General features: G+C 35.8%; 2 protein-coding genes across 3 annotated transcripts in view; one reads left to right on the forward strand and one right to left on the reverse strand.

The window, feature by feature from the left end:
* The window catches only part of LOC136830253 (uncharacterized), a 290781-nt gene that overhangs the window by 2576 nt on the left and 262745 nt on the right, over positions 1-25460 (reverse strand). For both annotated transcript variants that reach the window (XM_067089610.1, XM_067089611.1), the window contains exons 3-4: positions 21113-21304; positions 9372-9476 (exon numbers count right to left, since the gene is read on the reverse strand). In XM_067089610.1, coding sequence (XP_066945711.1) covers positions 9372-9476; positions 21113-21304 — 297 coding nt within the window. The remainder of the gene's footprint in view (positions 1-9371; positions 9477-21112; positions 21305-25460) is intronic.
* The window catches only part of LOC136830255 (methyltransferase-like 26), a 420688-nt gene continuing 417480 nt past the window's right edge, over positions 22253-25460 (forward strand). The window contains exon 1 of the mRNA XM_067089615.1: positions 22253-22638. The gene's annotated coding sequence lies outside the window, so the exon portion shown is untranslated. The remainder of the gene's footprint in view (positions 22639-25460) is intronic.

Below are 25460 nucleotides of genomic sequence, written 5' to 3' on the forward strand. Positions count from 1 at the left end.
TGGAGCCCTCTTGGGTTTATCGTCTGTTGGCTCTATCCATAAGGGTTTTCAGCTAAAGATTTCAAGAAGGAAGAAAGAAATAGAGCGTTATTATCATAATAAAATTTGATATCCAAACGCAAAAACCCAATGAAGGTGATTTCCATTGTAAATACCATACTCATTTATAAGTTAAAGAACTGATTTTTACTGTAAAGAGGTCATATCTTATTTCAACAACAAAAAGAAGTATCGTAAGAATGTCTAAAATACTAGACATACTGTAGACGTTATTCAAACTAGCCCTGCTTCAACGGGTAAATAATATGTGCAAACTCCTTAGAGTTTTATAAGGTTCTCATTTGTCGTCTTCCCTTACGGACCGGTTTACTTCATTCTTTCTCTCTTTGCACACACTAGCGCGCGCGCGCGCGCACACACACACACACACACACACACACACACACACACACACATCATATGTATATATGCACACACATAAGCCCATCAGTACTTGCTTGGGTGACCACCATGAAATGCCAAACGCCGTCGACACGTCAGCACATTGAATATCGATTGTACTGGGCATGGGGCCAACAAACTCATACCAGTATGTCAATGGCTGTAAACAGAAAGTTAGCACCTTTTGGAGCTTCCCTCTCCATTCGGGAAAGGCGAGTAATTTAGAACATTGTATACTCATAGCTATTATGTCAATATGGCATTGTGATACGTAATAAATACATACATACATATATATATACATATATATATATATATATATATATATATATATATATATATATATATATATATATATATATATATATATATATATGTAAAGAATACATTTTTCCACAGAATATTCTACTGCATGAAAACATTTTTCTGACTAAATCACATACTCTTATCTCATTGAACTCTTCTCATACTAATCGAATATTGAAACCTTATGAAAGCGCCTCTGTTTCAAACCAATTTCTTTTGAGGTGCGAAGATCGTAAAGCGACCTTTAATGTCTTACTGTAGGCTTATAGAATAATCGGGCATTGCAGTGTTAGGTATAAAATTAGATGCGACGTTGTACAGCTGAGAATGTAAGGAGGAACCAGGTGAAATATCAACTACGTGTCACTTATGAAGGAAATGTGTAAGAAGAGTGCAGTTTATGGGGGGAAATTGTGTAAAATGTGTATGATGACCGAGGCCTAAAATATATGTGGCCGCTAAAGAAAAATGTTTAAGATTTGTGTAATTACTGAAAGCGAAGTACAGTTACTGATGAAAAATATGTTAGATAGCTTTAATTAATGAAGGAAAGAGTGAAAGATCAGCGTAGTTATTAGCGAAAAATGTATAATGTAGAAGTAGTTTTCTAGAGAAATGTTTAATAGGTGTACCCATTGAAAAGAAGGTGAAAAATATCTGTTATTCTTGAGGAAAATAAGTTAAAATATAATCAATTTAAAGAAAAAAAGTGTGATGAAGCGTAAAATGGAACTAATTACAGGGAAAAAAATGTAGTATAGAAATAATGGCTAACGGAAAAGTTGATGATATAATAAAAATCCATTTAAAAATCGTCCAAGATAATGTTGAAAACTCCACCTACTTTAAAGAAATATAAGGGATTTTTTTTCCTAAGAACACTTATAAAAAGTAACTTAGTTTCTGAGGAGCGCGCTCTTACCTAAGCTACATGAGACCAGAGAGAGAGAGAGAGAGAGAGAGAGAGAGAGAGAGAGAGAGATTTGATTTTACAGACAGGTTTAGTCGTGTAACTTCACTGATACGAAAAACAGTTTTATTTTTTATCAAATTTAGAAAATCAAAAAGAAACATGGATAGTACATTGAAGGCCTAGTGGCGACATCATGATGCATAAACACAACCGTACATAGCAACAATTGTAACTGCGTGGCCATGCTACCAAACATTAAGTCAGTTTTCCGTTATAATCATTGTCCTCTTCGAGGAGGTCGCTTCAGAAGGTTTAATCAGTTCATTCCAATCTAGGATGTTTGGATGAAGTTGCTAGCCCCATACCTCTGCCCTCAAGTGTGACTGATGGGACTTTATGTGCTGAGAGCGTCTGGCGTTTCTTGTCTTTCACCCCTTCATATGCAGACGAGATTCAAGGTGAATTGGTAACAAATTAAATACGAAGTACAAATAGACGTCCTGTGATGAACTGATAACTAAAATATATATCCAAATAACCACAATAACTAAAACAAAATCACTCTGACAATAATAAGTCAAATAAAACATCGAAAACATGTGACTTGATTCTTTATCTGTCTCTTTCCGTTAAATGTCTAGCTTTGGAATTTAAACTTTCTTTTGTTTTCCCTGTTTTCTATAACATTCCCTCTTTAAAAGGGCGTTTCAATCGATGCCTTTGTGATTAAGTCCTACTTTTATTTCATCTGTCACTTCTAAGTCCTTGCACACTGAACATGGATTAATGAAAGAGAATTTGTTGTAAGATATTTGCAACGAAAACAACATCAACAACTTCTATATAAAAAATCACCAGTTAAGATAAAAATTCTGCGCTTTTTAATTTGTTTTAACGCTGGGGAGACCGAGCGACCGAAGAAAGGAACTTTCTTGAGTGATTCAAGAACTGTGGGGTGGGGGGAAGAGAGAGTTGTGTTGTCCACATTAGATAGTGATTGGTGGGAAAATCAATGAAACCTGATGACATTGTATATGAATGTAAATACCTACTCTAGATAATGTTGAAGTCCAATTACATTAAAACTGATCAAAAACATCTAAGCATAAATAAAGGTGACTCCAACGTTTGCCAGACAATCTATCACATTCAGACTTGCATTGCCATAATACAGATCTTTTCAACTTCTGCGACGCTAAATGAACGTATCCATTCAAACTCAAATGGTCCTTCTCCAGGCCAGTCTTAACGACGTCTCAAATTACGTTTTCGAGAACGGAGACCCTGGCACGTTACTTTCGCGTGTGGGTTTGTTCCCGTGTGCGTTTCTTTTTCCGAGGGCGTACATAGACGCGCGAGCGCCCATTTGCAAAGGAGGCTAGAGGGAGGAGTTCCCCATTCTCCTGTGTTAATGGGTTGTCCATATACGAACCCCATGAATTCGACACCACCTTTCTACGTCATACAGGCTCTTGTCTCCCTTACCCTCCCCTTCCATTCCCTTTCCGCCACAGTCGTCCTTTGCTATGGAGAGAGAGAGAGAGAGAGAGAGAGAGAGAGAGAGAGAGAGAGAGAGAGAGAGAGAGAGAGCTATAAACTTTTTAAGAAAAGCAGCTAGGCAAAGAAGTGATCGTTTGCTGGTTATTTGGAATATTATTAAGTGTAATGATCTATAAATATAAAACAAAAACTGTAACAATAAAGATACAAACATAATAAAACTGATTGCTGCTACAACCACGAGGAAGTAGTCACAATCAATCATAACCAAAGGGACAAAACTGCCAAAATACAAATAAGCCCATCTGGGCGTGTAAACCCCGTAGGGTTTAGTATGTATCTTTCTCTTTTAATTTTTGGAAGGATGGTCAATTAGATATCATCAAACTGCAAGATTTTCTTTTTAATAAATGTTTAAAACCTTTCTTTAAGAGGTATTGTATTATATAAATCCATACAATATAGGTAAGGAGAAATATTTAATTATTACTCCGAGCTGTAATCAGAAACGAACAAAAAGGGAAAATTAATTAACAACACTTGTAGAAAATACCGCAATAGATAACTACCTGTAAAGCATTAAAATCGCTCAGCATAACTTCTAAATAGACCCAGTATTTTATTTAGGGTCGTTTTTAAATTTCAATTATTTGATGTTATTTACTAAATTTTTCATCTCAGACTAAGTTCTTTTCAATTCTGTTGTTACAGGATATTTTATATTATTCTAAAATTCATATTCATAATTGTTCGATTCTAGTTAAATTCCCCTTAAATTTCCCTTTGATCATATATCCTGTTTCCGTATTTCCTTCAAGTTTTAGCTGTTCTATTACATTTCGACGATCTACGTTATCTGTAAAATAATTTGACCTTACCTTTTATACCAAGTTTTTATTTTTTTCTCAGTTTGCTCAGTTTAGATCAATTTTAGACTTTTATCATTACACAATAGTAATATTAACATCCATGACTTGTTTGAAAAGAGTGAAAATCGACGCAAAACCATAATCATCATGTCGATTAAAAATTCGATACTACCTGCGCCTGAAAAAAAATTTAAAAAAGAGAACTTCTGCAGTGATAATACTATTAACGAAGAAAACAATCCACAGTTACGTAACTGTATAAACATGTTTACTTTTAAAAATAAATAAGTATATTAGCAATTTTACATAACACGAATTGTTTTCTTCATTGTAAAACTCATGTTGCTGCGAGTATTTAATAATAATAATAATAATAATAATAATAATAATAATAATAATAATAATAATAATAATAATATCAGCTTTGTGAAAACTCTTCTGCTTTAAACTCCTTCATATTATTTAGAAATTTTTCAGTATTTCTTTTTTTCCTTTTATCTGCCGCAAGAACCTCACCATGGGGCATCGGTAGCAAGAACTCGTTCTCAGCGAAAATGAAAAATGAAAATATAAACAAAAAACCAACAGGTAGTTTGGTAATATGCTACCTCTAACGTGTCACCCTAACCCCAGGCATTCTCGGCGCAACCAAAGAAAACATGCAAGGTCAGTGGTGTTTGTAGGAGTAGAGAAAAAGTAAAAGAAATCGAAGGAATATTGAAAAAGTTATAAAGAAGCCAACTGGGTGTGATTAGCAGTCCTTTTTAATGGCGTTTGTTTGCAAGATAGGTTGCTGCCCTTATGAATAATAATAATAATAATAATAATAATAATAATAATAATATAATAATAATAATAATAATAATAATAATAATAATAATAATAATAATAATAATGGAGAAGCAAATCCACAGTTATGTATATGTACATATATTTAACTGTGGATTTGCTTCTCCATTTTAAGATTCATGCTACTATGAGTTTTTAATAATAATAATAATAATAATAATAATAATAATAATAATAATAATAATAATAATAATAATAATAATAAAGAGGTTGGCTTCATAATCTGAGTTAATTTTATATTGGGTCTTCTCAATCTCTCTTATAATTTTTTTCTCTTCCACGTCCATTGTGGATAGCAATTCGTCAATATACATATTTTGGTAATCATACCTATGATCTTCACAGAGAAACGTCTTAAACCAACCGTATCTCTCTTTGAAAAATAAGGAAAGTTTAAAACGCCAGGAAACCCCAAGAAAATGGAAAGAGAAAAACGAGAATCACCGACGCGTAATAAGGAAGACTAAATGAAACAAGAAAATTACATTTCGTGGAGCATTCCAAGATAAACATTAGGCTTTTTTCTTGCGGTGTTTATAGGCCATAAAGTAAGAGAGGTTGGGCCACACCCCGTTCCCGTTTTCTGTGCTGGGCAGCCATTTACTTTTCGCGTTTTATTCACGTCATGTAAGTGGAAACGTCTTTGACGAAATCTAGATTATTCCTTATTTTTCACAATCAAACAAATCATAAAATCCATTATTGACATTAAGATTTTTTGTTCATTTCCCCCATAAGTATAACAAAATCACACAAGATATGATCAGATTATTTTTCCAAAAATACGCTAATAATTATCATGAAAAATCTAAGGATATCTTCAGAAGTCTGTGGTAATACTTTTCTAAACTGGAAAAAATTTAGTCAATGAAATGACAAGAGTAAAAAAACAACTAATAAAATTTTCTTTACTTTAACACTTTCTTTTTATAATACTTATTATTATTAACGCTCCTGTCAATAAAGGCTCAAATTCTTGTTTTCATGCAAATATTTTGAGTAAGGTATTCATTATCTAAATTAGATTCCTTCATATATACTGTACTGTACACACACACACACACACACACACACACACACACACACACACACACACACACACATATATATATATATATATATATATATATATATATATATATATATATATATATATATATATATGTATATAATATACTGTAATATGTATATATATATATATATATATATATATATATATAATATATATATATATATATATATATATATATATATATATATATATATATATATATATATATATATATGTGTGTGTGTGTGTAAGTGTCTGTATAATTACCGTTTAATTTTTTCTCCTAAAATGAAATGGCGCTTCTCAGCAAGTCTAGAAACGGGATAGCTACCCGCACGCCCTTCCAAATTTACAGCTGGGTAGGTCATTTGTGTCTATACCAAGAACCATCCATGGACATAGCAAACATGAGCAGACGCTGCACCACTAGGTATGCACATGTGTGTTTGTTTGTCTGTTTGCGTGCGTACATGTGTGTCTGTTGTCTGTTTGTGTGCGTACATGTGTGTGTGTGTCTACCACAATTTAGTAATCTAGACTTTATTTTAGCCATAAAAGTGAACGTATGAAATTGTGTTACATTAACTTCCTGTATTTAGTGAGCCAACTGATGTGAACGTTCGTGTACGTAAGTGGGGCAGCAAAAGACCACGATCATATCTAACAAGTCACGTTCCTGAACGTCCTTTGCAATTTGAAAACGCAAGAGGTGTTCAGACAAGGTGTGTAAACACCGTAGAGTTATTCCAAGCAACGTCACTTACTGAGAATCTCAAATTGTCTCTATTTCTTTCGAAAAAGTTACGCCCGCATGTCTTGAAGAGATCCTATTCCTAATATCTATATAGTATCCTATGGTTTTCTCTGTTTCTCATGTATCTATGTATTTATCTCTCTTATAGGTTTGGACGTAAAATTTCCAAGCGCCATACACCACCGACTTAGTTTCATTATTTTATTGTTGCATTTGCACGTAAATAATCAATTGTTCGCTGAATTCGTTTTTATTCATAAATATTTCACCCTTCTCTTTTCTCCATTTTTCTTAAACATGGACATTCTATTCTCTGAAAATAACTCGCTATACAGGTAAATGGAATTTAAATATTTGTTAATTTTGAATATATATATATATATATATATATATATATATATATATATATATATATATATATATATATATATATATATATATATAGTTTATTATTATTCAAAATTAGCAAACATTTAAATTCCACTTACTTGTGAAGCAAGCTATTCTCAGGGAATAGAGTGTCCATGTATAAGATATATCTATCTATCTATCTATCTATCTATCTATCTATCTATCTATATCTATATATATGTATATATACATATATGTATTTATGTATATATATATATATATATATATATATATATATATATATACATATATATATATATATAAAAACACACACACACACACACACACACACACACACACACACATATATATATATATATATATATATATATATATATATATATATATATATATATATATATATATATAAATCATCCCATATACAATAGCTGGATGTCAGCAAACCCAAGTACCTAAACGAGAAACGCTCCGAACGTACCCTCATCCTTCTCGAGGAAGAGGAAAAATAATTGAATTCTCCAACTCTTATGCACTGAATAGAGATTTACATATTCAGAAAACCAGTCCAAGACACGGCTATTAAACTTTTAAACTCTCAGCGCAATTCAAATTCGCTGGAAAGGCTGGCCGAGGAGAGATACGATCTGCTGTCTGGCCATTTAGCGATACACAGCCGGATGCGTGCTCTTCGTCCTAGGTGTTACATAGTTTCCGTGGGCATTCCCTCTGACCTGCATTATTCACCTAGATTCGAATGTGCAGCTTAATTTCTCGAGAACGTTACCCAACACTGTTTAGCTTTCTGGAACACTTTTCGTGTTCCTGTGATTTAGTTTCCCGAAACTGGCTTGCATTTAGCTTTCAGGACCGTTATTATTATGACGTGTGTAACTTATATTCAATTTTCCGATGAACACTACGTCGTGCCATCCAGCTTCCGTGAACATTACTCTGTATATTTCAGTGTGGCTTAGATAAACAAACATAGATATATAACATTTGTTTACTCTGCACATAGCTAAGCATGTGCATTCATAAGTATGAGCTTTGTAAAACAAAAAGTCAGGAATACCTTCTAAAAGGAAATAAGTAGGTCATGTGAGGCATTCAGCATCATTCGACTGTTCAGTTCGATGACTGTTCCTTTTTTATAATGCAAAGCTCTGAAATTCTCTAACTGTTTCTGTTTTTCCTGACTCATGTAACTTTACTCTGTTAGAGTAATAATATTGCTTCCTTTGTGGTCAAGACTGCATTGCCGCCTCTCTCTCTCTCTCTCTCTTGTCCTTTGACTCTGGAGTAGCAAAGGGCATTTATATAAATTCGAAGTCACTACTCTCTTCTGTATTTCCTAATTCATCTGAGCCTTGACTTTTCTTGTAGGTCGGAGTTCTGTTTGAATAAACTTGCCTGTCATGCTACTCTAAAACGTAAAAAAATATATTTATAACCGAATATATTTAACAACTTGCATGGGATTTTAGTAGGTTATCGCCTACAAATACTTTTCTAAAGTAAAATCATTATTGGCACGAGAAAAATATGTTAAATTTCCCTCATTCCCTAAACAAACATTTCCTGAAAAATTTCCTCATTCTTCCTATAGATTTTGCATGTAATATTTCCCTATTATCTCAACAGACATTACATTTAATATTTCCCCAGTCTCTAAGACGTTACCCGGAATATTTCCTTATTTCATCAAATGGCGCTTCATAAAATATTTCCCCATTTTGCTAACAGATGTAACCTGAAAGATATCCCCATTCTTCAAACAGGCATCACATGGAACATTTCCCAAGCCTTCCAACAGGCGTTTCATTAGAAATTTCCCCGTTCTTCCAACAGACGTTTCTTGAAATATTTCAACATAATTCCAACAGGCATTACATTGATACACTGACTCACGTCAAAGACTGACGTTTTTGCGAAATATATCCTCACTTTCTTAATGGATCAGGAAGCACTTCTCTATTCTCCCGAGGGCATTTCACAAAACCTTTCCCCCCACCCTCATCCAATAGCACCTTTACGAAAAATTTTCTTTCTCACCGAGGATTGCCATGAAACATTTCCCTTCTCATCCAAAGAGCATGTCTGAAACACTTCTCTACCTTCCCAACAGGCCGTTCACCATATGTTTATTCATTCTTCAAACCAGCATTTCATGAGCCATTTCTATAGTCCCCTAAAAAGCGTTTCATATAACATATCACTTCTCCCACCAAATGTTTAATGCAGCTGTTCATGAGATATTTCCCCACTGTCCCAAAACACGTTTCCTGAAACATGTCCCCATCGTCCCGATCTCCTTACCAGACTTGTGCTTGATGCATTTCCCGAAGAAGTTGATGAAGGAGGCCTCGCAGGTGGAGCAGTACCTCGAGTCAAGGCAGTCGGCGCACCCTCGGATCGTACACTCTGGAAGAAATGGCGCAGTTAGGATCTTTTCTTGTGAGTGTTGCAAAATTCTTTGGGTAAAAACACTTTAATATTATTTTTACAATAATGACAGGAATCCTAATGTTCGAAATACATGAGCTTCGTTTGTTATAGCTGTTGTTACTGTTATCATTGTTAATAACACCGGAGAATTATAATCCCTAATTGGGGGTTTCTGGAAGAAAAATCATAGATGGTATTTACGTTTAGCGAGAGACCAGACTAAAGCCGCGCTAAAAAATTGCAAGTTCCTTTAAAATTTATATCAGCCGAGAAATTTAGGATTCGTTTGTTATTTTTCAGGTATCAAATCCACTATTCGTGAAACTTAAGTTTTATTTATTATACTTATAATTACAGTTGATACAGAGGTCTCTTAAGGATATGTCATTAAGGAAATGAACTTATGCGCACAAAGGATCCAATACATCTTCTGTGAGCAGGCCTTTCAGAACGCACTACTCCTATACAACAAGATTTCAAACCCGCCTGAACTCATGTTGATCCAGATGGGTAGAAGTGATGTTTATGATTAGACTGAAGTTATCCTCTAAGACGGGTGAGTATCTAATTACTGTGGCTACCACTGTCTCTCTTGTTCTCTGCGTAGTAGTCGTGATCACTTATGCATTCAGGTTTTAAGGAATATCCTAGACAACCTTTTATAAAAGGTGTTAAGTGGCAAGTCTTGAATTGTCTCTCGTTTTTTGGCATACTGACCAGATCCTGTTAGTCATAGACATACATACATAAATGCATACGTACATACATACTTATATTCCCACACATACATCAGCACATACACACTACATATATACATATACATTATATATATATATGTATATATATATATATATATATATATATATATATATATATATATATATATATATATATATATATATATATATATATATATATATATATTTTGTAAAGTAAACTGGGTACAAATTTTTGGGAATGGTTGCATTTCATAAATATATACACCCTCTAGAACACAGATGAATTAGATATCGATACATATGCAGTATAAGCATAAGTACTTACACTCATATCATACATACACACACACACACACACACACACACACATATATATATATATATATATATATATATATATATATATATATATATATATATATATATACGTATCGTATCGTACAAGCGCACTGCATTGCTTAAAATCCGAACAAATCTTCGTCTCGTGGGGCAACCCCAAAGTGCAGAAAACTGTTCGCATCGAGCACCTTTTTCCATCAGTTTAGTTTCCTAAATGGCCTAACGTCGGACAGCACATCTTGGAAACTGGCAGAATAATTTCACCCATCCGACAACGTCTCTGTGTGTGCTTAACATGACTGCTAACTTCTCGCTCGGATTGTGTCTACTAATATCATGCCCCTTGCGTCGAGAGAGTACGTGCTTGGTTTTTCATTCGGGTTTTTGCTCACAGTGATTATTTGTTATTGTTCAGAAGCAAAAAGGCATTATCTCCAGAGGCATGAAGACAAAGAAACCTTAAAAAAGAGGTTAATCGTTGATTCCGGAGCGATGTTTATCTCCTGACGCACTACGCAGGAGCTCGTGGCATTAGAGACTGACCAAAATTAACGCAACCTGGGGTGATATTTTTTCTCATTGAGGGTGCATACCTTTCATACCTTATGGTTACTTCTTGTCATAGATTTTTTTTATAACATTATCATTACGAAAGAAGCATTTGCAGAGATAGTTTTTGATCTTCATAGCAGAGTGCGCTATATTGCAGTCAAAGTCATTTTCAAAGTTGTTTCATAAATATCCAGTACATTCACTGTTGTTATTATTATTATTATTATTATTATTATTATTATTATTATTATTATTATTACTCGTAAAATGTCCTTCACTCAAACAGGTTCATTAAATAATACTACAAGACGGCAGGCATTGTCTTTATAATGTGTTCTTTTCATTCTCACTAATTGTTTTTCCTCTTCATGGAGTGCTTTTAATAAGTTTCAAATGAAGGTAAAACTGAAACATCTTAAATAGATTAACACACGCATTCTCTATACTAATTCTGTAATATATAAACAGTTTACCTTCCTGTAATTTTATAGATTATGCGAGAGTTGATCTATTTTTGGGGAATCACTCATACCTCTATTTGGAGAAACAATTACTGCGAAGAATATAAAAAAACATATAAATGTATGTAATTAGAATCTACTGGTAACTTTTTTACTAGCGACGTATGTATTTGTGATAATCAAAATTCCCTTATAACTTTTGGGTACGGTTGGGCATCGTAGTGGCTAGCGTATCCAAAATATAAAGAAATCGAGTGGTTAAGAGGGCATTGTGGTTGTTACAAGTACAAAAAAGAATGCCCTGCCGCTGCAATATCATGATTGAGGTTACTGCCATTTTAATAAACCTTTATTCCTTTTTAGTTCTTCATTGGAGGGGTGCGTAGAGCTCTCGGCTAGCACGCTGTTGGCCCAGCGTTTGACTCTCCGACCTGTCAGTAAAGAATTAGAGGAATTTATTTCTGGTGATAGAAATTCATTTCTCGTCATAATGTGGTTCGGATTCCACAATAAGCTCTAGGTCCGTTGCCAGGTAACCAGTTGGTTCTTAGCCACGTAAAATAAATCTAATCCTTCGGGACAGCCCTAGGAGAGCTGTTAATCAGCTCAGTGGTCTGGTTAAACTAAGATATACTTAACTTTTAAGTAAGGGTAACGCGAAAATGGTAGAGCCTCCGATGATCAAAGCACTTCATATACAGTGTACTGTAGGTATTACTAAAGGGTGTTTGCAGCGTTCCTTCGGCCTCTAGCTGCACCCACTTTTCACCCTTTTACTTGACCTCCATTCACGCATCCTTTTTAATCTTGCTGTTAATCCTCTCCATCTGGGCTTTTCCCAATTCCACCTTTAGACACTTGCGCTTCATTACCTTTATTCTCTGTATCTCTCCATCATGCTGTTCAACCTTTCCATGTCCTTCTTTTCACTGTCTTAAACGCTGAAAGGCCGAAAGTGCCCCAGTGCTTGGCTTGGCAGTATGAATTTTATAAATCAAACCAAATATCTACGTTTGTCTTTCCAGGGACTTGTATTTCGTTTTGCAAACTTTCCCAGCCTCACCCTAGATCTCAGGAAACCAGTCTCTCTGTCAAGGGTAAATAGCGGTGTCTATCTTCTTGTGTTCAGGCATCATATATCTCGTTTACCTCTCTCAACCATGGCAGCAAAGGCCTCGACCACCTTGTCACTCAAATCATCTAAATTGCCTCTGTGGGACTTAATCTGTCTCTGTTCATATGCATCAGCAATTTTCGAACTTAAAAACTGGTCATAAATGAAATAATTCTTCTTGACTAACGTGGCCTGGCAACTACACCTCGATCGCTTGTATTTTCTTTTTCTTTCTTTTTTTTCGCCCACTTAGTAATCTGCTCTAATCGCGAAGCTCTGCCCTAATCTGTTGCGAGGCATTATCTTACATGCATAAATGCAAGGGCGGTATTAAAATTCATGATCTCAATTTTCTCGTCCTCATTTTCCATAGCAGATTCTCGGACACTGGCGACGGGTCTTTGTTCACAGCACGTGTACGGACTTTGAGATTTCGTTGACTTTGATATGTAACGGAGAGAGAGAGAGAGAGAGAGAGAGAGAGAGAGAGAGAGAGAGAGAGAGAGAGAGAGAGAGAGAGATATGAATTCAGTTTTGGAAATAGTATTTAAGAATTTGAATTTAGAAAAGAAAGTAATCATTGTATTTAAGAAATTAAATTTAGTTGCGAAGATAATCTTCAGGACTTTTTCATTTAATTCTGGAGATATATGCTTCAAATATTTTAACTGAATCTGCGGAACAAAACCTTAACACTTATTAATAAAACGACGATATTGCTCTGCTATATGCAGTTAATTTTCAAAGAAATTTCCTTGTTAATCTCGTTTCCTATTCAAACGTAAATCTTACCGTCCGAGATACCACTAAGGTGTTGTTTTAATATAAACAGTGGATAATAAAGTATAAATTCCTTTTTAATTTACTAAATTTTCAGATGTAATTCTGTCATCCAAAGTGTCCCAGTTTTGAAAAAAAATGAGATTTTGTAGTTTTAAATACAGAGAACTATGAAGAATAAAATAATTTCTAATCATCTCTCTCTCCACGTAAACTTAATTATCTAATTTGCCATTCGTTGCGAGAAAACGATAAGATATCGTCTATATTAACTAAATAAAATATCAAGAGCGAATCCCTTCTTTAATGTCTTTTGTTTCGAGATGTGAACTTGACTGTCCAAGATATAATTAGCTGAGGAGAAAACTAAGGCATCGTGCTGATGTCTGTGGTGACGTCTCCATAATGACCCGACGACTGAAAATCTAATTAATTCTTTAATCGATCTCATCTTAGAGTTGCTGAGTCACACAGCATGACTAAGGCTGCAGTGGCATTTTCGCAAGACACCGCGGGGATTCTGTCAGAGGGGAGAGAGAGAGAGAGAGAGAGAGAGAGAGAGAGAGAGAGAGAGAGAGAGAGAGAGAGAGAGTATGTTACCCCTAAACCAATCAGTTATATTGTTAAGCTATGGGTTAATTCTAGAAATGTGTTGGCGTGTTGTGTGTGTGTGTGTGTGTGTGTGTGTGTGTGTGTGTGTGTGTGTGTGTGTGTGTGTGTGAGTGTGAGTGAGAGAGAGAGAGAGAGAGAGAGAGAGAGAGAGAGAGAGAGAGAGAGAGCTAATAATTATCTATATGTAAGTAGATTAGTTAGGAAATAAGGCCAAGGATTAAGTCAAGATTGAAAGATAAATGGCTAAACATAACTACTCGAGTAGTCAGGTTAGGCCACAAGGGGGGCGGGGGGGGGGGGGAGTGAGAGGGACCAGCTGATCATTAGTCGACCTGTCAAGTAGCAAAGAAAGAATGAAGGTCTTGTAAAAAAAAAAAAATAATAATAAATAAATAAAAACAAATTTTCCTTTAAGGAGAAACCTTTATAATTGGAGTTTTATTTTCACAAACGAATCAAGGAGACATGACTCTCTTGCTGTGTATATGCCAACGTTGGCAAGATCTTGGAGAGGATTTAATTTTTTGAAGGGTAATTCACTATGACAACGGGTAGGGTTAGGTTATTTGAATTTTATAAAATCAGAATGATACATTCTGGCTCTGCGCAGGTGAAACTGTTTTTGCCAAATCCGTCGTTCTTTGTCAAAAATAGTCAGTATAGACTACATTTTGCCTTTTTAATTACGAAGGCTGGTTCTTATCATATCCTTTACCTCGTAGTTCAAATTTGCTTTTAGTTTTCTGGATCCTTTTCGGTGTTGCTGATCTTTCCTCTTACAATTTCAGCAGCTTGACGAATGTATAAATAAACGATAGAGAAGTAAACATAAAAGGAAAATTCAAACATTTTCTCTACTGACGGTTTTATGTTAACCAATGCTCTTATTTGTTTTTTTTTATTATTATTGCTTAACATTAACCACGATTTAATCAGTAGAGCGTTTCTTGTTGCTGTTATCGAGATTCTTAGTTGCAGTTGGATTATGAAATATTGTTGTTTTATGTCAACAGTCTAAAAACATTTGAGATTTAACACACACTATTATTATATATATATATATATATATATATATATATATATATATATATATATATATATATATATATATATATTTTTTTTATTTATTTATTTATTTTTTTTTCTTGGTCCATCACAGTCATTCTATTCGACTGGGTGGTTTTTATAGTGTGGGGTTTCGGGTTGCATCCTGCCTCCTTAGGAGTCCACCACTTTTCTCACTATGTGCGCTGTTTCTAGTAGCACACTTTGGCATCTAGTTTTCCCAGATTCCTTTTCAGGGATCTTGGGATCGTGCCTAGTGTTCCTATGATTATGAGCACAATTTCCACTGGCATATTCCATATCCTTCTTATTTCGATTTTCAGGTCTTGATACTTTTCAATTTTTTCTCTTCTCTTTCTCATCTACTCTGGTGTCCCATGGTATTGCGACATCAATGAGTGATATTTTCTTCTTGATTTTGTCAATCAACGTCACGTCTGGTCTACTGGCATGTATCACCCGATCTGTTCTGATACCATAGTCCCAGGGCATCTTTGCCTGATCGTTTTCTATCACTCCCTCAGGTTGGTGTTCGTACCACTTATTACTGCAAGCTAGCTGGTGTTTCTTGCACAGGCTTTTGCTACTGAATCATGCCTCTTTTTGTACTGGTTCTGTTCAAGTGCCGGACATTCGCTTGCTATGTGGTTTATGGTCTCGACTTTCATATTGTACCTCCTGAATATGGGTGAGATGTTATTTCCATCTATTGTTCTTTGGACATACCTGGTTCTTAGGGCCTGATCTTGTGCCGCTGCTAGCTTTCCTTCTGTTTCCTTCTTGATTTCTCCTCTCTGTAGCCATTGCCATGTTTCATCGCTGGCCAGGTCTTTTGTCTGTCTCATGTATTGTCCGTACATTGGTTTGTTGTGCCATTCCTCTGTTCTGTTTTTCATTCTCCTGTCTCTGTATATTTCTGAGTCTTCGTCTACTTTTATCAGTCCTTCTTCCCATGCACTCCTTAGCCACTCGTCTTCACTGGTTTTCAGATATTGCCCCAGTGCTCTGCCCTCGATGTTGACGCAGTCCTCTATGCTTAGTAGCCCTCTCCCCACTTCCTTTCGTGTTATGTACAGTCTGTCTGTATTTGCTCTTGGGTGTAGTGTTTTGTGTATTGTCATGTGTTTCCTAGTTTTCTGGTCTATGCTGCTGCGGAGTTCAGCCTTCGTCCACTCCACTACTCCTGCGTTGTATCTGATTACTGGTACTGCCCATATGTTTAAGGCTTTTGTTATGTTTCCAGCGTTGAGTTTTGACTTGAGTATCGCCTCAAGTCTCTGCATATATTCTTTCCTGATCGTGTCCTTCATCTCTTGGTGTTTTATATCCTACCCTTCAATTATTCCCAGGTATCTGTATCCTTTCTCATCTATGTGTTTGATGCTATTCCCGTCTAGTACCTTTATCCCTTCAGTCCTTGTTACTTTGCCTTTTTGTATGTTGACCAAGACGCATTTTTTCTATTCCAAACTCCATCCTTTATTATTATTATTATTATTATTATTATTATTATTATTATTATTATTATTATTATTATTATTATTTCTGGTTATTTGCATAACAGGGTATGGGCCTGCAGAAGGCCTTGAATTTGATAATGTTCACAGCCTTCCAAAAGAGTGAGATTAAGATTACCATTATCCTCATGCGAAGAGGCTTATCTGCAATTTAAAGGACATTTCTTCCCACCAAGGGTTCCTTCACCCTTCCCTAGGCGCTCCTCTGCCTCATGGTGCAAAATAACCGAACCGGAAATTACTAGCGTTTCCTACGGCAAACAAATCGTACCGCCATCGCAGGTCCACACCAGACTGACCTGACAGACTCGGCTTTATGCAGTGATTGTTGAATCAAATCTAATTCACGGAAGTGAAGTGTTTGTTGTTGAGTGAATGTTAAAAAAAGAGGGGAAGCTGTAGTGATGAATGGCAGAAGAAGAAATGAACTGGCAAGAAATGTGGAGACGTACAGAACTGGTAATAGAGTCACTTCGGGTGAAAGGTTGGATTAGAGTGTATTGAGACGCTCGATGTTCTGAAAAGAATGGAGGGTGAGAGGTTGATAACAAGAGTATAAAATTCTGAAATATTGGGAGAAAGGAGGAGAGGAAGACCTAGAAAGGGATGGATAAATGTTGGGAAGAGATTTCGGAAAGTAGGGACCTCAACATCTGCGGTGCGAGAGACCGCCTGCCAGATAGAAAAGAATGTCGCTGTGTGTGTCATGGGTTGGACTAGCTGCTGAAGAGCATTCTGGGTAGGTGTCTGGAATGGCTGGTATTCTGGAATTTTGCTGCGCAGCTGTTTCATCTTAAGATTCAATTGTCAAAGTATCGTGGCAGTGATCATTGTATTTTCTTTTCTCTGGATCCACGCTCAGTTAGGAGAAATAGTTCTATGTTGAACAGAAATTGTTATCACTATTATTCAAAACATGCATTCATAGAACAAACCTAAAATTCCTTCAACTCGCAAGGCAGTCCCAGACAATTAAGAAGGCAAAAATGTAAAAGAGAGAGAAGAGAGAGAGAGAGAGAGAGAGAGAGAGAGAGAGAGAGAGAGAGCAGGAAATGATAAATAACAATAAATAATAATAAAGAAACAAGATATGCACACAGAAACAATGACACAAGTAAGACAGAAGTAGGCTTCAAATCATTTTAAGTCATTTAGAAAAGAGAAAACGTCGGTTCTTCTTCTCCTCTTCCAATTCAAGATATCGGTTCCAGGACATGAACTAAAGTCATCAACGAGAGATGGCCATAAAGATGAGACTTCAAAACATTTTAAGTCATTTAGAAAAGAGAAAACGTCGGTTCTTCTTCTTCTTCTTCTCCTCTTCCAATTCAAGAAATCAGTTCCAGGTCATGAACTAGTCATCAACGAGAGATGGCCATAAAGATGAAACTTGCCTACGGCCCAAATGTCATGCCTTGAAAGAAAGGGATTGGGTTCTCTCTCTGAACGCGGACTTGCAGGGCAGAGAGGGTCTTCATTACTGTCCGGAAGCTACAGGGTTCGTTATCTCTCACTAGATCGAGGGCCAGGCAACTTAGTTTGTGAAAATTGTTGAGAAACCGAAAGGCTGTAGGCTACCCCCTCTGGACACCAAGCCCTGCAAAAAGGAAAACGACTCTGCAAAAGACCAGAGTTGAATCCCACATAGGGAAACATCTGTGAGACCATTTCTTGAAGAATCCCTTGAGCCATCCTTCACCTAAGCAGTAAGTTAGGCACCTGGTGGTCAACAGAAGTCAGAAAAGGAAAGCACTCATCCCGATAAGACTTGTTAAGAGCTGGAAGGTTAACACTTTCAGGAATATTCCCCTCTATTGGGGACAAAGAGTATGATATATATATGTATATATATGTTTATATATATGTATATATATACATATATATATATATATATATATATTTATATATATATATATATATATATATATATATATATATATATATATATATATATATATATGAAATTTTTTTGTCACACCATGATTTATATACAATCATGAAGCTACAAATGTCGTAATATCAAATTCACGCTACCTCAGGAATATCTCCGAAGGAGAATTATCACCGAAGGGGAATTTATATATATTGATAAATGAATTGGAAACCATCGGGACACGAACCCTGACATGGGCCTTTCAGCGACTCCAGTGGACGTTATCACTACGCCATCTTGCCCTTCGGTGATAATTCTCCTTCGGAGATATTCATTTTAGCTTTGATATTAATAGCCAAAACAATTGAAGCTTCATGATTATATATATATATATATATATATATTATATATATTATATATATATATATATATATATATAATATATAAAGAATGTGTTTTTATGAAGATCAAGTTGGATTTTCCATTCTAATAGTCAAGCAAATCCCTTTTACGTATTTTCGTTAACCTAGGCAAATAATTTCGAAGTTTTAGTATTCATACATGTGTGTATATACATAATATACATATATATGTATGTATGTATGTATGTATATTTCAAGACCGAGGTCTCTAGGGACAGAGGGTTTTCAGAGAGAACTGCAGAATTGTGGAGCTGAAGATAGTTAGAAAAAAAGGAAGAACCAGGGCCGTGTAGACTACAGGGCTAACCATTAGCAGAAACGCTCGATAGAGACACATTAGTAATCATATAATATAAAAGCTACAAATTATGTGTTTGCATATTAAGGTCAAATAGGAGAAAATACAATGTCTATCTTCAAAATAAGATTTAAAAGGAGACAAAGAAATCTTATTCCCACGTGGCTTTGACCACTCGCGTACGTGAGAACCTTCCTGGAAAGATCCGCAGCCATCGGAACAGCATTCTCAAGCGTCCGTTGGATTGCTAAAGCGCCACTCCTTGTTGTAAGATAAAGATGGTCACGACCACACCTTATTATGGAAGCATAAGTGGATGCTGGGATTTCATTCAAGAACTGATAGCTATGGATATGCGTAGACCAGAGCCGCAGGAAGGCTGGAAACGTAACATTCGTTTTCCATTGTCCCTAGTCCAGGCATCCGTCCATCTGCCAGAGGCGGAACATGATTCGAAGAGAAGGCTTTTAATCCGAGACACAGAGGAGGCAGATAAAAGCTGATAGATTTATACATAGTTTTCATGGGTTCATGCCAAGGCACGTTTTAACTCAGGGGAACAAATCAATTAGCGTGTTTGTACGCTGGCAGCTGGCTACTTCTTTGTCCCGTGACTGGGCAGAATTTTTATAGTCTTGGTCAAAGAGGCGAACACGATTCAACTCAGTAGTCTCCACTCACTGCGATATGCAACACAGACCAGAACAGTTGCTTGCAACTTACGATTCTGTGATCTTGTACTCAGAAGCAGGTGCGAATTGGATTTAAGAGCGTGTGTTAATTTGTGATTTATAATGTTGATAACAGGGGACCATTTTGTACGTAATTTATAAGGTACTTTAGCAGCTTGCTGATAGAGGTTTAGTATGATCTGGCTTAAGTGAACAAGCTAATAGATGATAACAGAGATTAACTGAATCTAAACAAGTTGCGTATTATCTGTCCAAGCACTTTCGTACCTCGCCCTTGTAAGATGAGGCACGACTTAGATAACTGGGCCTCGCAACTCTCGCTACGCAAGGCAGTCCAGTTCCAACCAGAATTTGGTCGACACTGTATCCTGTTTATCACCTGAAGGTAAACAGGATTTCACTCAGTTTAAGAAATCGCATTAATTCTTATATCTTACGATCGTGGTGTCACGCTGCTGGTTAAAAAAAAGTTAAGTATATCAGGTAAGTTTGAGCTAAGTAGCCAATACTGAAAATAATAAATGACTTGAGGCTGGGTATATTTATTGTTCGAGTAAGTAGAAATTTTCATATGAACAGTTTATAGTAAGGTTAATTAGTAACGACTTTATTTGAAAAAAAACAGGATCATGAATGAATTTATATAGAGTGTTAACATATATATACACATATATATATATAGTATTATATATATATATATATATATATATATATATATATATATATATATATATATATATATATATATATATATATATATATATATATATATATATATACGTGCGTGTGTGTACATAATAATGCGTATGTCTGTATGTGCATAAAAAAGATAAAAAAGCTTTTCTGTTGTCAAACATTTAGAGAAGGGTTACAAAGTTCATTTTAACGTGAAGAAATTTGTTTAGAATGAAATTACTTGGTGTATTACCTAATTGTATTTTATTCCTGGAGAGAGATAGAGATTAAAAGTATTAAACAAAATTTCGAACAAGCGACTAGATAAATATGCACAAATGTGCACGCACAAATAACCAGGTAATTAGACAATTGCAAAAGCATGAACATTAAGAAGCAAATCAAAACAGCATCTGATTAATGACTTATGCGCTGAATAGCTTAGCAAAGAAAAGCAGAACTTCTACAAAAAATAAATTTAAAAAAATCTCACTGGCGCAGAATCCATTCCTCTTCTTCTTGAGCTTATAGAATCCTTTGGGGCACGACCTGGTGCAGGTGGCTGTCTGCCTGATGCCCTCCCTGTGGAGGGACAGGAAGAAGGGCGGCTTGCACGCCAGGCATCCGTTGATGGGCGAACACAAGGTGCATCCGTACGAGCACTCCGACGGGTCGACGGCAACACCTGTAATCAAACAGAAACACCCTTAGTCCGACGAACACCTGTAATCAGGAAGAACACTCATACTCAGATCAGACAGATATATCGGTAATCAGGTTCTGAAATCAGACAGGAGCTGCTTTGACAGTTAAGACAGAACCACCTGCAGCGATCCACGAACCCCTGTTTCAAACAGGAATGCCTTCAGCGAGGTACAAATACCTGTAATCATAATCAGACATAAAATTAAAGAGGGAGACATTAACACCACAATCCGACAGAAATACCATAAAAAAATTACCTATAATAGGTACCTGTACTTGGAAAAAAACATCTATAAATTGTCTGGATGAAAGAGAGTTTAGGTGGGTTCAGATAGATAGGAATTTATATAGTATGGAATGAAAAATAGGTAACCAAAGTTAGGAAGGCATATAATAATAATAATAATAATAATAATAATAATAATAATAATAATAATAATAATAATAATAATAATAATAATAATAGTAATTACACTTTTAGAATAGTTAGACAACTAAAACGCTTTGGATTTTAGTTTCAATGATAAGAAAAAATATTACACCAAAAGCACCATATATTATAAAAATAATTACTATGATGTTTGCGATAGATCTTAGAAGAATTGTTCCTTGTTTCTATATAGCTTAGAGGAAATATTTTTTTCTTTTATATATCTATCTATCTATCTATCTACCTATCCATCTATTTAACCTATATATATATATATATATATATATATATATATATATATATATATATATATATATATATACATACACACATATATATATATATATATATATACACCGGCTATTTGTAGCAAATTGCATAATAAACAGTTAGTGCTGGTTGCTTGTTTGGTCTTAACAAGCGCTTTATTCACCTATGAGTCATCGACCTCTATTAACATTCAAAGATATAAAGAGAGGGACTGCTTTACGAATACGTGAACACACACACAAACATACCCACACAACGGCAGCACTAAGTTTAAACTCAACATTCCGCGTCTTTCCGAGCACCGACCCTGTTTTTCAGCTCCTTGGGCTAAGCGAGGGGTCGCCAGTAACCGGTTGGGTAACTCTCCTACCACACAATACACAGCGTGAGTTTTGAAAGCAATCGTGATTGAAGGGCTGTGAAACCGAGCGCGAAAATGTCCATAAAAACAAGTTACCTAATGGCGTGGGAGATCTTAACCTATATACAAGATTCTTACGGAAGGGAACGAGTACCGGGTCACGATTCGTACGAAAAACATACCAGCTCAGTGATACGACGCCAAATTCGTAAAATTCTTTCAATTAATTTCGAGGACGACGTAACCTATCACAGTAAGTAGTTCCATTTCAGTTGAGGTAATTTCTTTGCTGGGTATTGCCATGGGCAGACAGTTCCATGTCGGTAGAAGACATCTGGGATCATTTCCAGATTAGCGAACCCAAAATCTCCATGTGAAGAGCAGCGAACCCAATGATCCCCATGTAAAGAATGGCCAACCCTTTCCGGTCCGACCTCCAATTTCACACGGGTGCTAGCACTAAACACGGCGAAACAGTGATTCATCTACACTGTCTCGCCGTGTTTAGTACTAGCCCCTGGGGGATCAAATGTATTTGGCCTTGTTTAGTACCAGCCCCTGGGTGATCAAATGTCTGGTACCGAAGTGTTCATGTCTAGAACAGCGAACCGGATTATTCCCATGTAAAGAATAACGAACCCAATAATCTTCTTGTAAAGAATAGCGAACCCTGCTGCGAGTGTGTTCGCTAACCTTAACATGTTCCGAAATCTTAAAACGATCTTGGTCACAAAGTCATTTTGTTGGTAGTAAAATAGGCCTATCTCAATTGAAGTCTGACTCTGGATAGGTTTTCGCCCAGAAGGTCTATTGCATCTTCCCTTAGGCTCCCAGATTTACTCCTTTCACCCTTTTGCGTTTCCTATGTTCCCTTTGGGTTCTTCCAATCTAGTTGACCAACTCTTTCAGAAGCCAAGAGGTCAGTTATAAGTGATTCTGGATATGAGACTAGCTGGTCTTTTAAATTAGCTTATAATAGCATCGAAGACTGATGAAATTCATATATATATATATATATATATATATATATATATATATATATATATATATATATATATATATATATATATGTATATATATATGTCATGTATATGTATATGTATATGCCGTATATGTATATGTATAAGGTAACTCCGTGTACAAGACGAGCCCCCATTTTTCATATAAAAGATGTAGGTTTAGAGGTATGTTCACCGTATAAGACAACCCCCAATTTATTAAATTAAATAGCACTATCAGCTGATGTAAGCATAAGCAATGGTGAGATCATTAAAAAAATATAGTACACTACTGTATATAAAGGATATTTTATTTGCAACAATTAAAACATTTTAAAAACATTTTTTAAACAATTAAAATTCTACAAATTCATTATCATGTTCATCATCTGATATCATAAGTTGGTTGATGACGTCTTGTGATACATTAGTAAGGCAATTATCGTAAGGATCGAATTCCGAATCTGATGGCATGTCAATTTCCGCTTCTTCTTCTTTTGCAAAGTTCACTGCTTTTAACTTGAGCGAAGCTTTATACTTCCTCCTTTCATTTTTACCGATAGTTGGTCTGGCCATGATGGGGTCTTGTGGTAACTGTATTTGAATAATGGTACTCTGGATAAAGCTATTTTTTTTATAGTAACAAAATGAGAGCTAGCTCAGCCTAACGTCTATTTATGGTAATTACCCACAGTAATTACTGTAATTACAGTTGTTTTGTTTACAGTATTGATACTTGTGTCACTAGTGATTCACTTGAATTACCTACGGTTTTTACCGTTACTACAGTTGTTTAGTTTACAGTGTCGAAAGTTGTGACGGTAGTTAACTATTGACACAACTATCGACACTTCAGGGGTCAGCTTATCATTACAAATCTCGGCAGGATTTAAGGTTTCCTTTTTATACTCGGCGTATAAGACGACTTCCCATTTTGGGGGAGATTTTTTTAGATTATAAGGTCGTCTTATACACCGGCACATACGGTTTATATATTTGTGAGTATACCGCAGTCTGTAGTCATATATATTAGTGTTTGAGTCAAACGGCCAGCCTCCCCTGTGAAAATATGTGAATTGAAGGTATTTTTGTGCGAGTCTCTAAGGCTGGGACTGTCGTCTCAGTCCTCTCTTACATTGCCGTTATTTTCGACTATGAATGCACAGGACAGAAAGCCATACCCTAGCAAAATGGGTGGCTCAGCAGCATACCCTAAGGTCACTACCAAGGTCAGTCAGTAACTGCTGAGTCGAGGATAAAGTCCTCGGACAGAAAATAACTACAGCACCATCTGGTTCATATACCGTCACAAAAACTCACACAAAGTATTTAAACCCCCATAGCAGGGTAGTGCTGTCAGTGCACCTCACGTGGTGCACTGTAGGCATTACTTGAGGTTCATTGCAGTGTTCCTTTGTTCCTTAGCTGCAACCTCTTTCATTCCTTTTACTGTACCTTCATTCATATTCTCTTTCTTCCATCTTGCTGTCCAACCTCTCAACATTTATTTCATAGTGCAATTGCAAGGTTTTTCTCCTGTTAACCCTTTCAAACCTTTCTACTCCGAATTTCCGATTCAGCGCTAAATGACCTCGTAGGCCCCAGGCGATGGCCTTTGACCTAAATTCTATATTCCGTTCCATTCCTAGTATTTTAGACTCGTCCAACTATGTCATTTTCATAGCCTCTAAAGCATCATCAGACTCCCTTACAAGTCTGCGTAGCTTCTCATTACAAGTACATATTTTCATTTTATCATCTGTAAACATTAGCAACTCGCGTGTTCCATCCTCAACACTTCTTGCCCCACAACTTTGTGCCTTCCTTTAGGACCCTTTCTCTGAGTTCTCATCACTCCGTCCTATATGAAACAGCCATAGAGACGGGCGTATCCATGTTTCGACGCCAATCCAGGGACTCGTGTATAAAGTGTTTAACATAAACTTAATTTCTACCCTAAAACATTCACTCGCACACAACAAATTATCTTTCACCATATACCGCATCTCCATAGGTGCCGTGCATGGCTCATATCTATATTGTTCTCGAGATTATCACACACCTGCCTTAAACCCAC

The sequence above is a fragment of the Macrobrachium rosenbergii genome, chromosome 46 (genome assembly GCF_040412425.1).
Source record: "Macrobrachium rosenbergii isolate ZJJX-2024 chromosome 46, ASM4041242v1, whole genome shotgun sequence".
NCBI classification, from domain to species: domain Eukaryota; kingdom Metazoa; phylum Arthropoda; class Malacostraca; order Decapoda; family Palaemonidae; genus Macrobrachium; species Macrobrachium rosenbergii.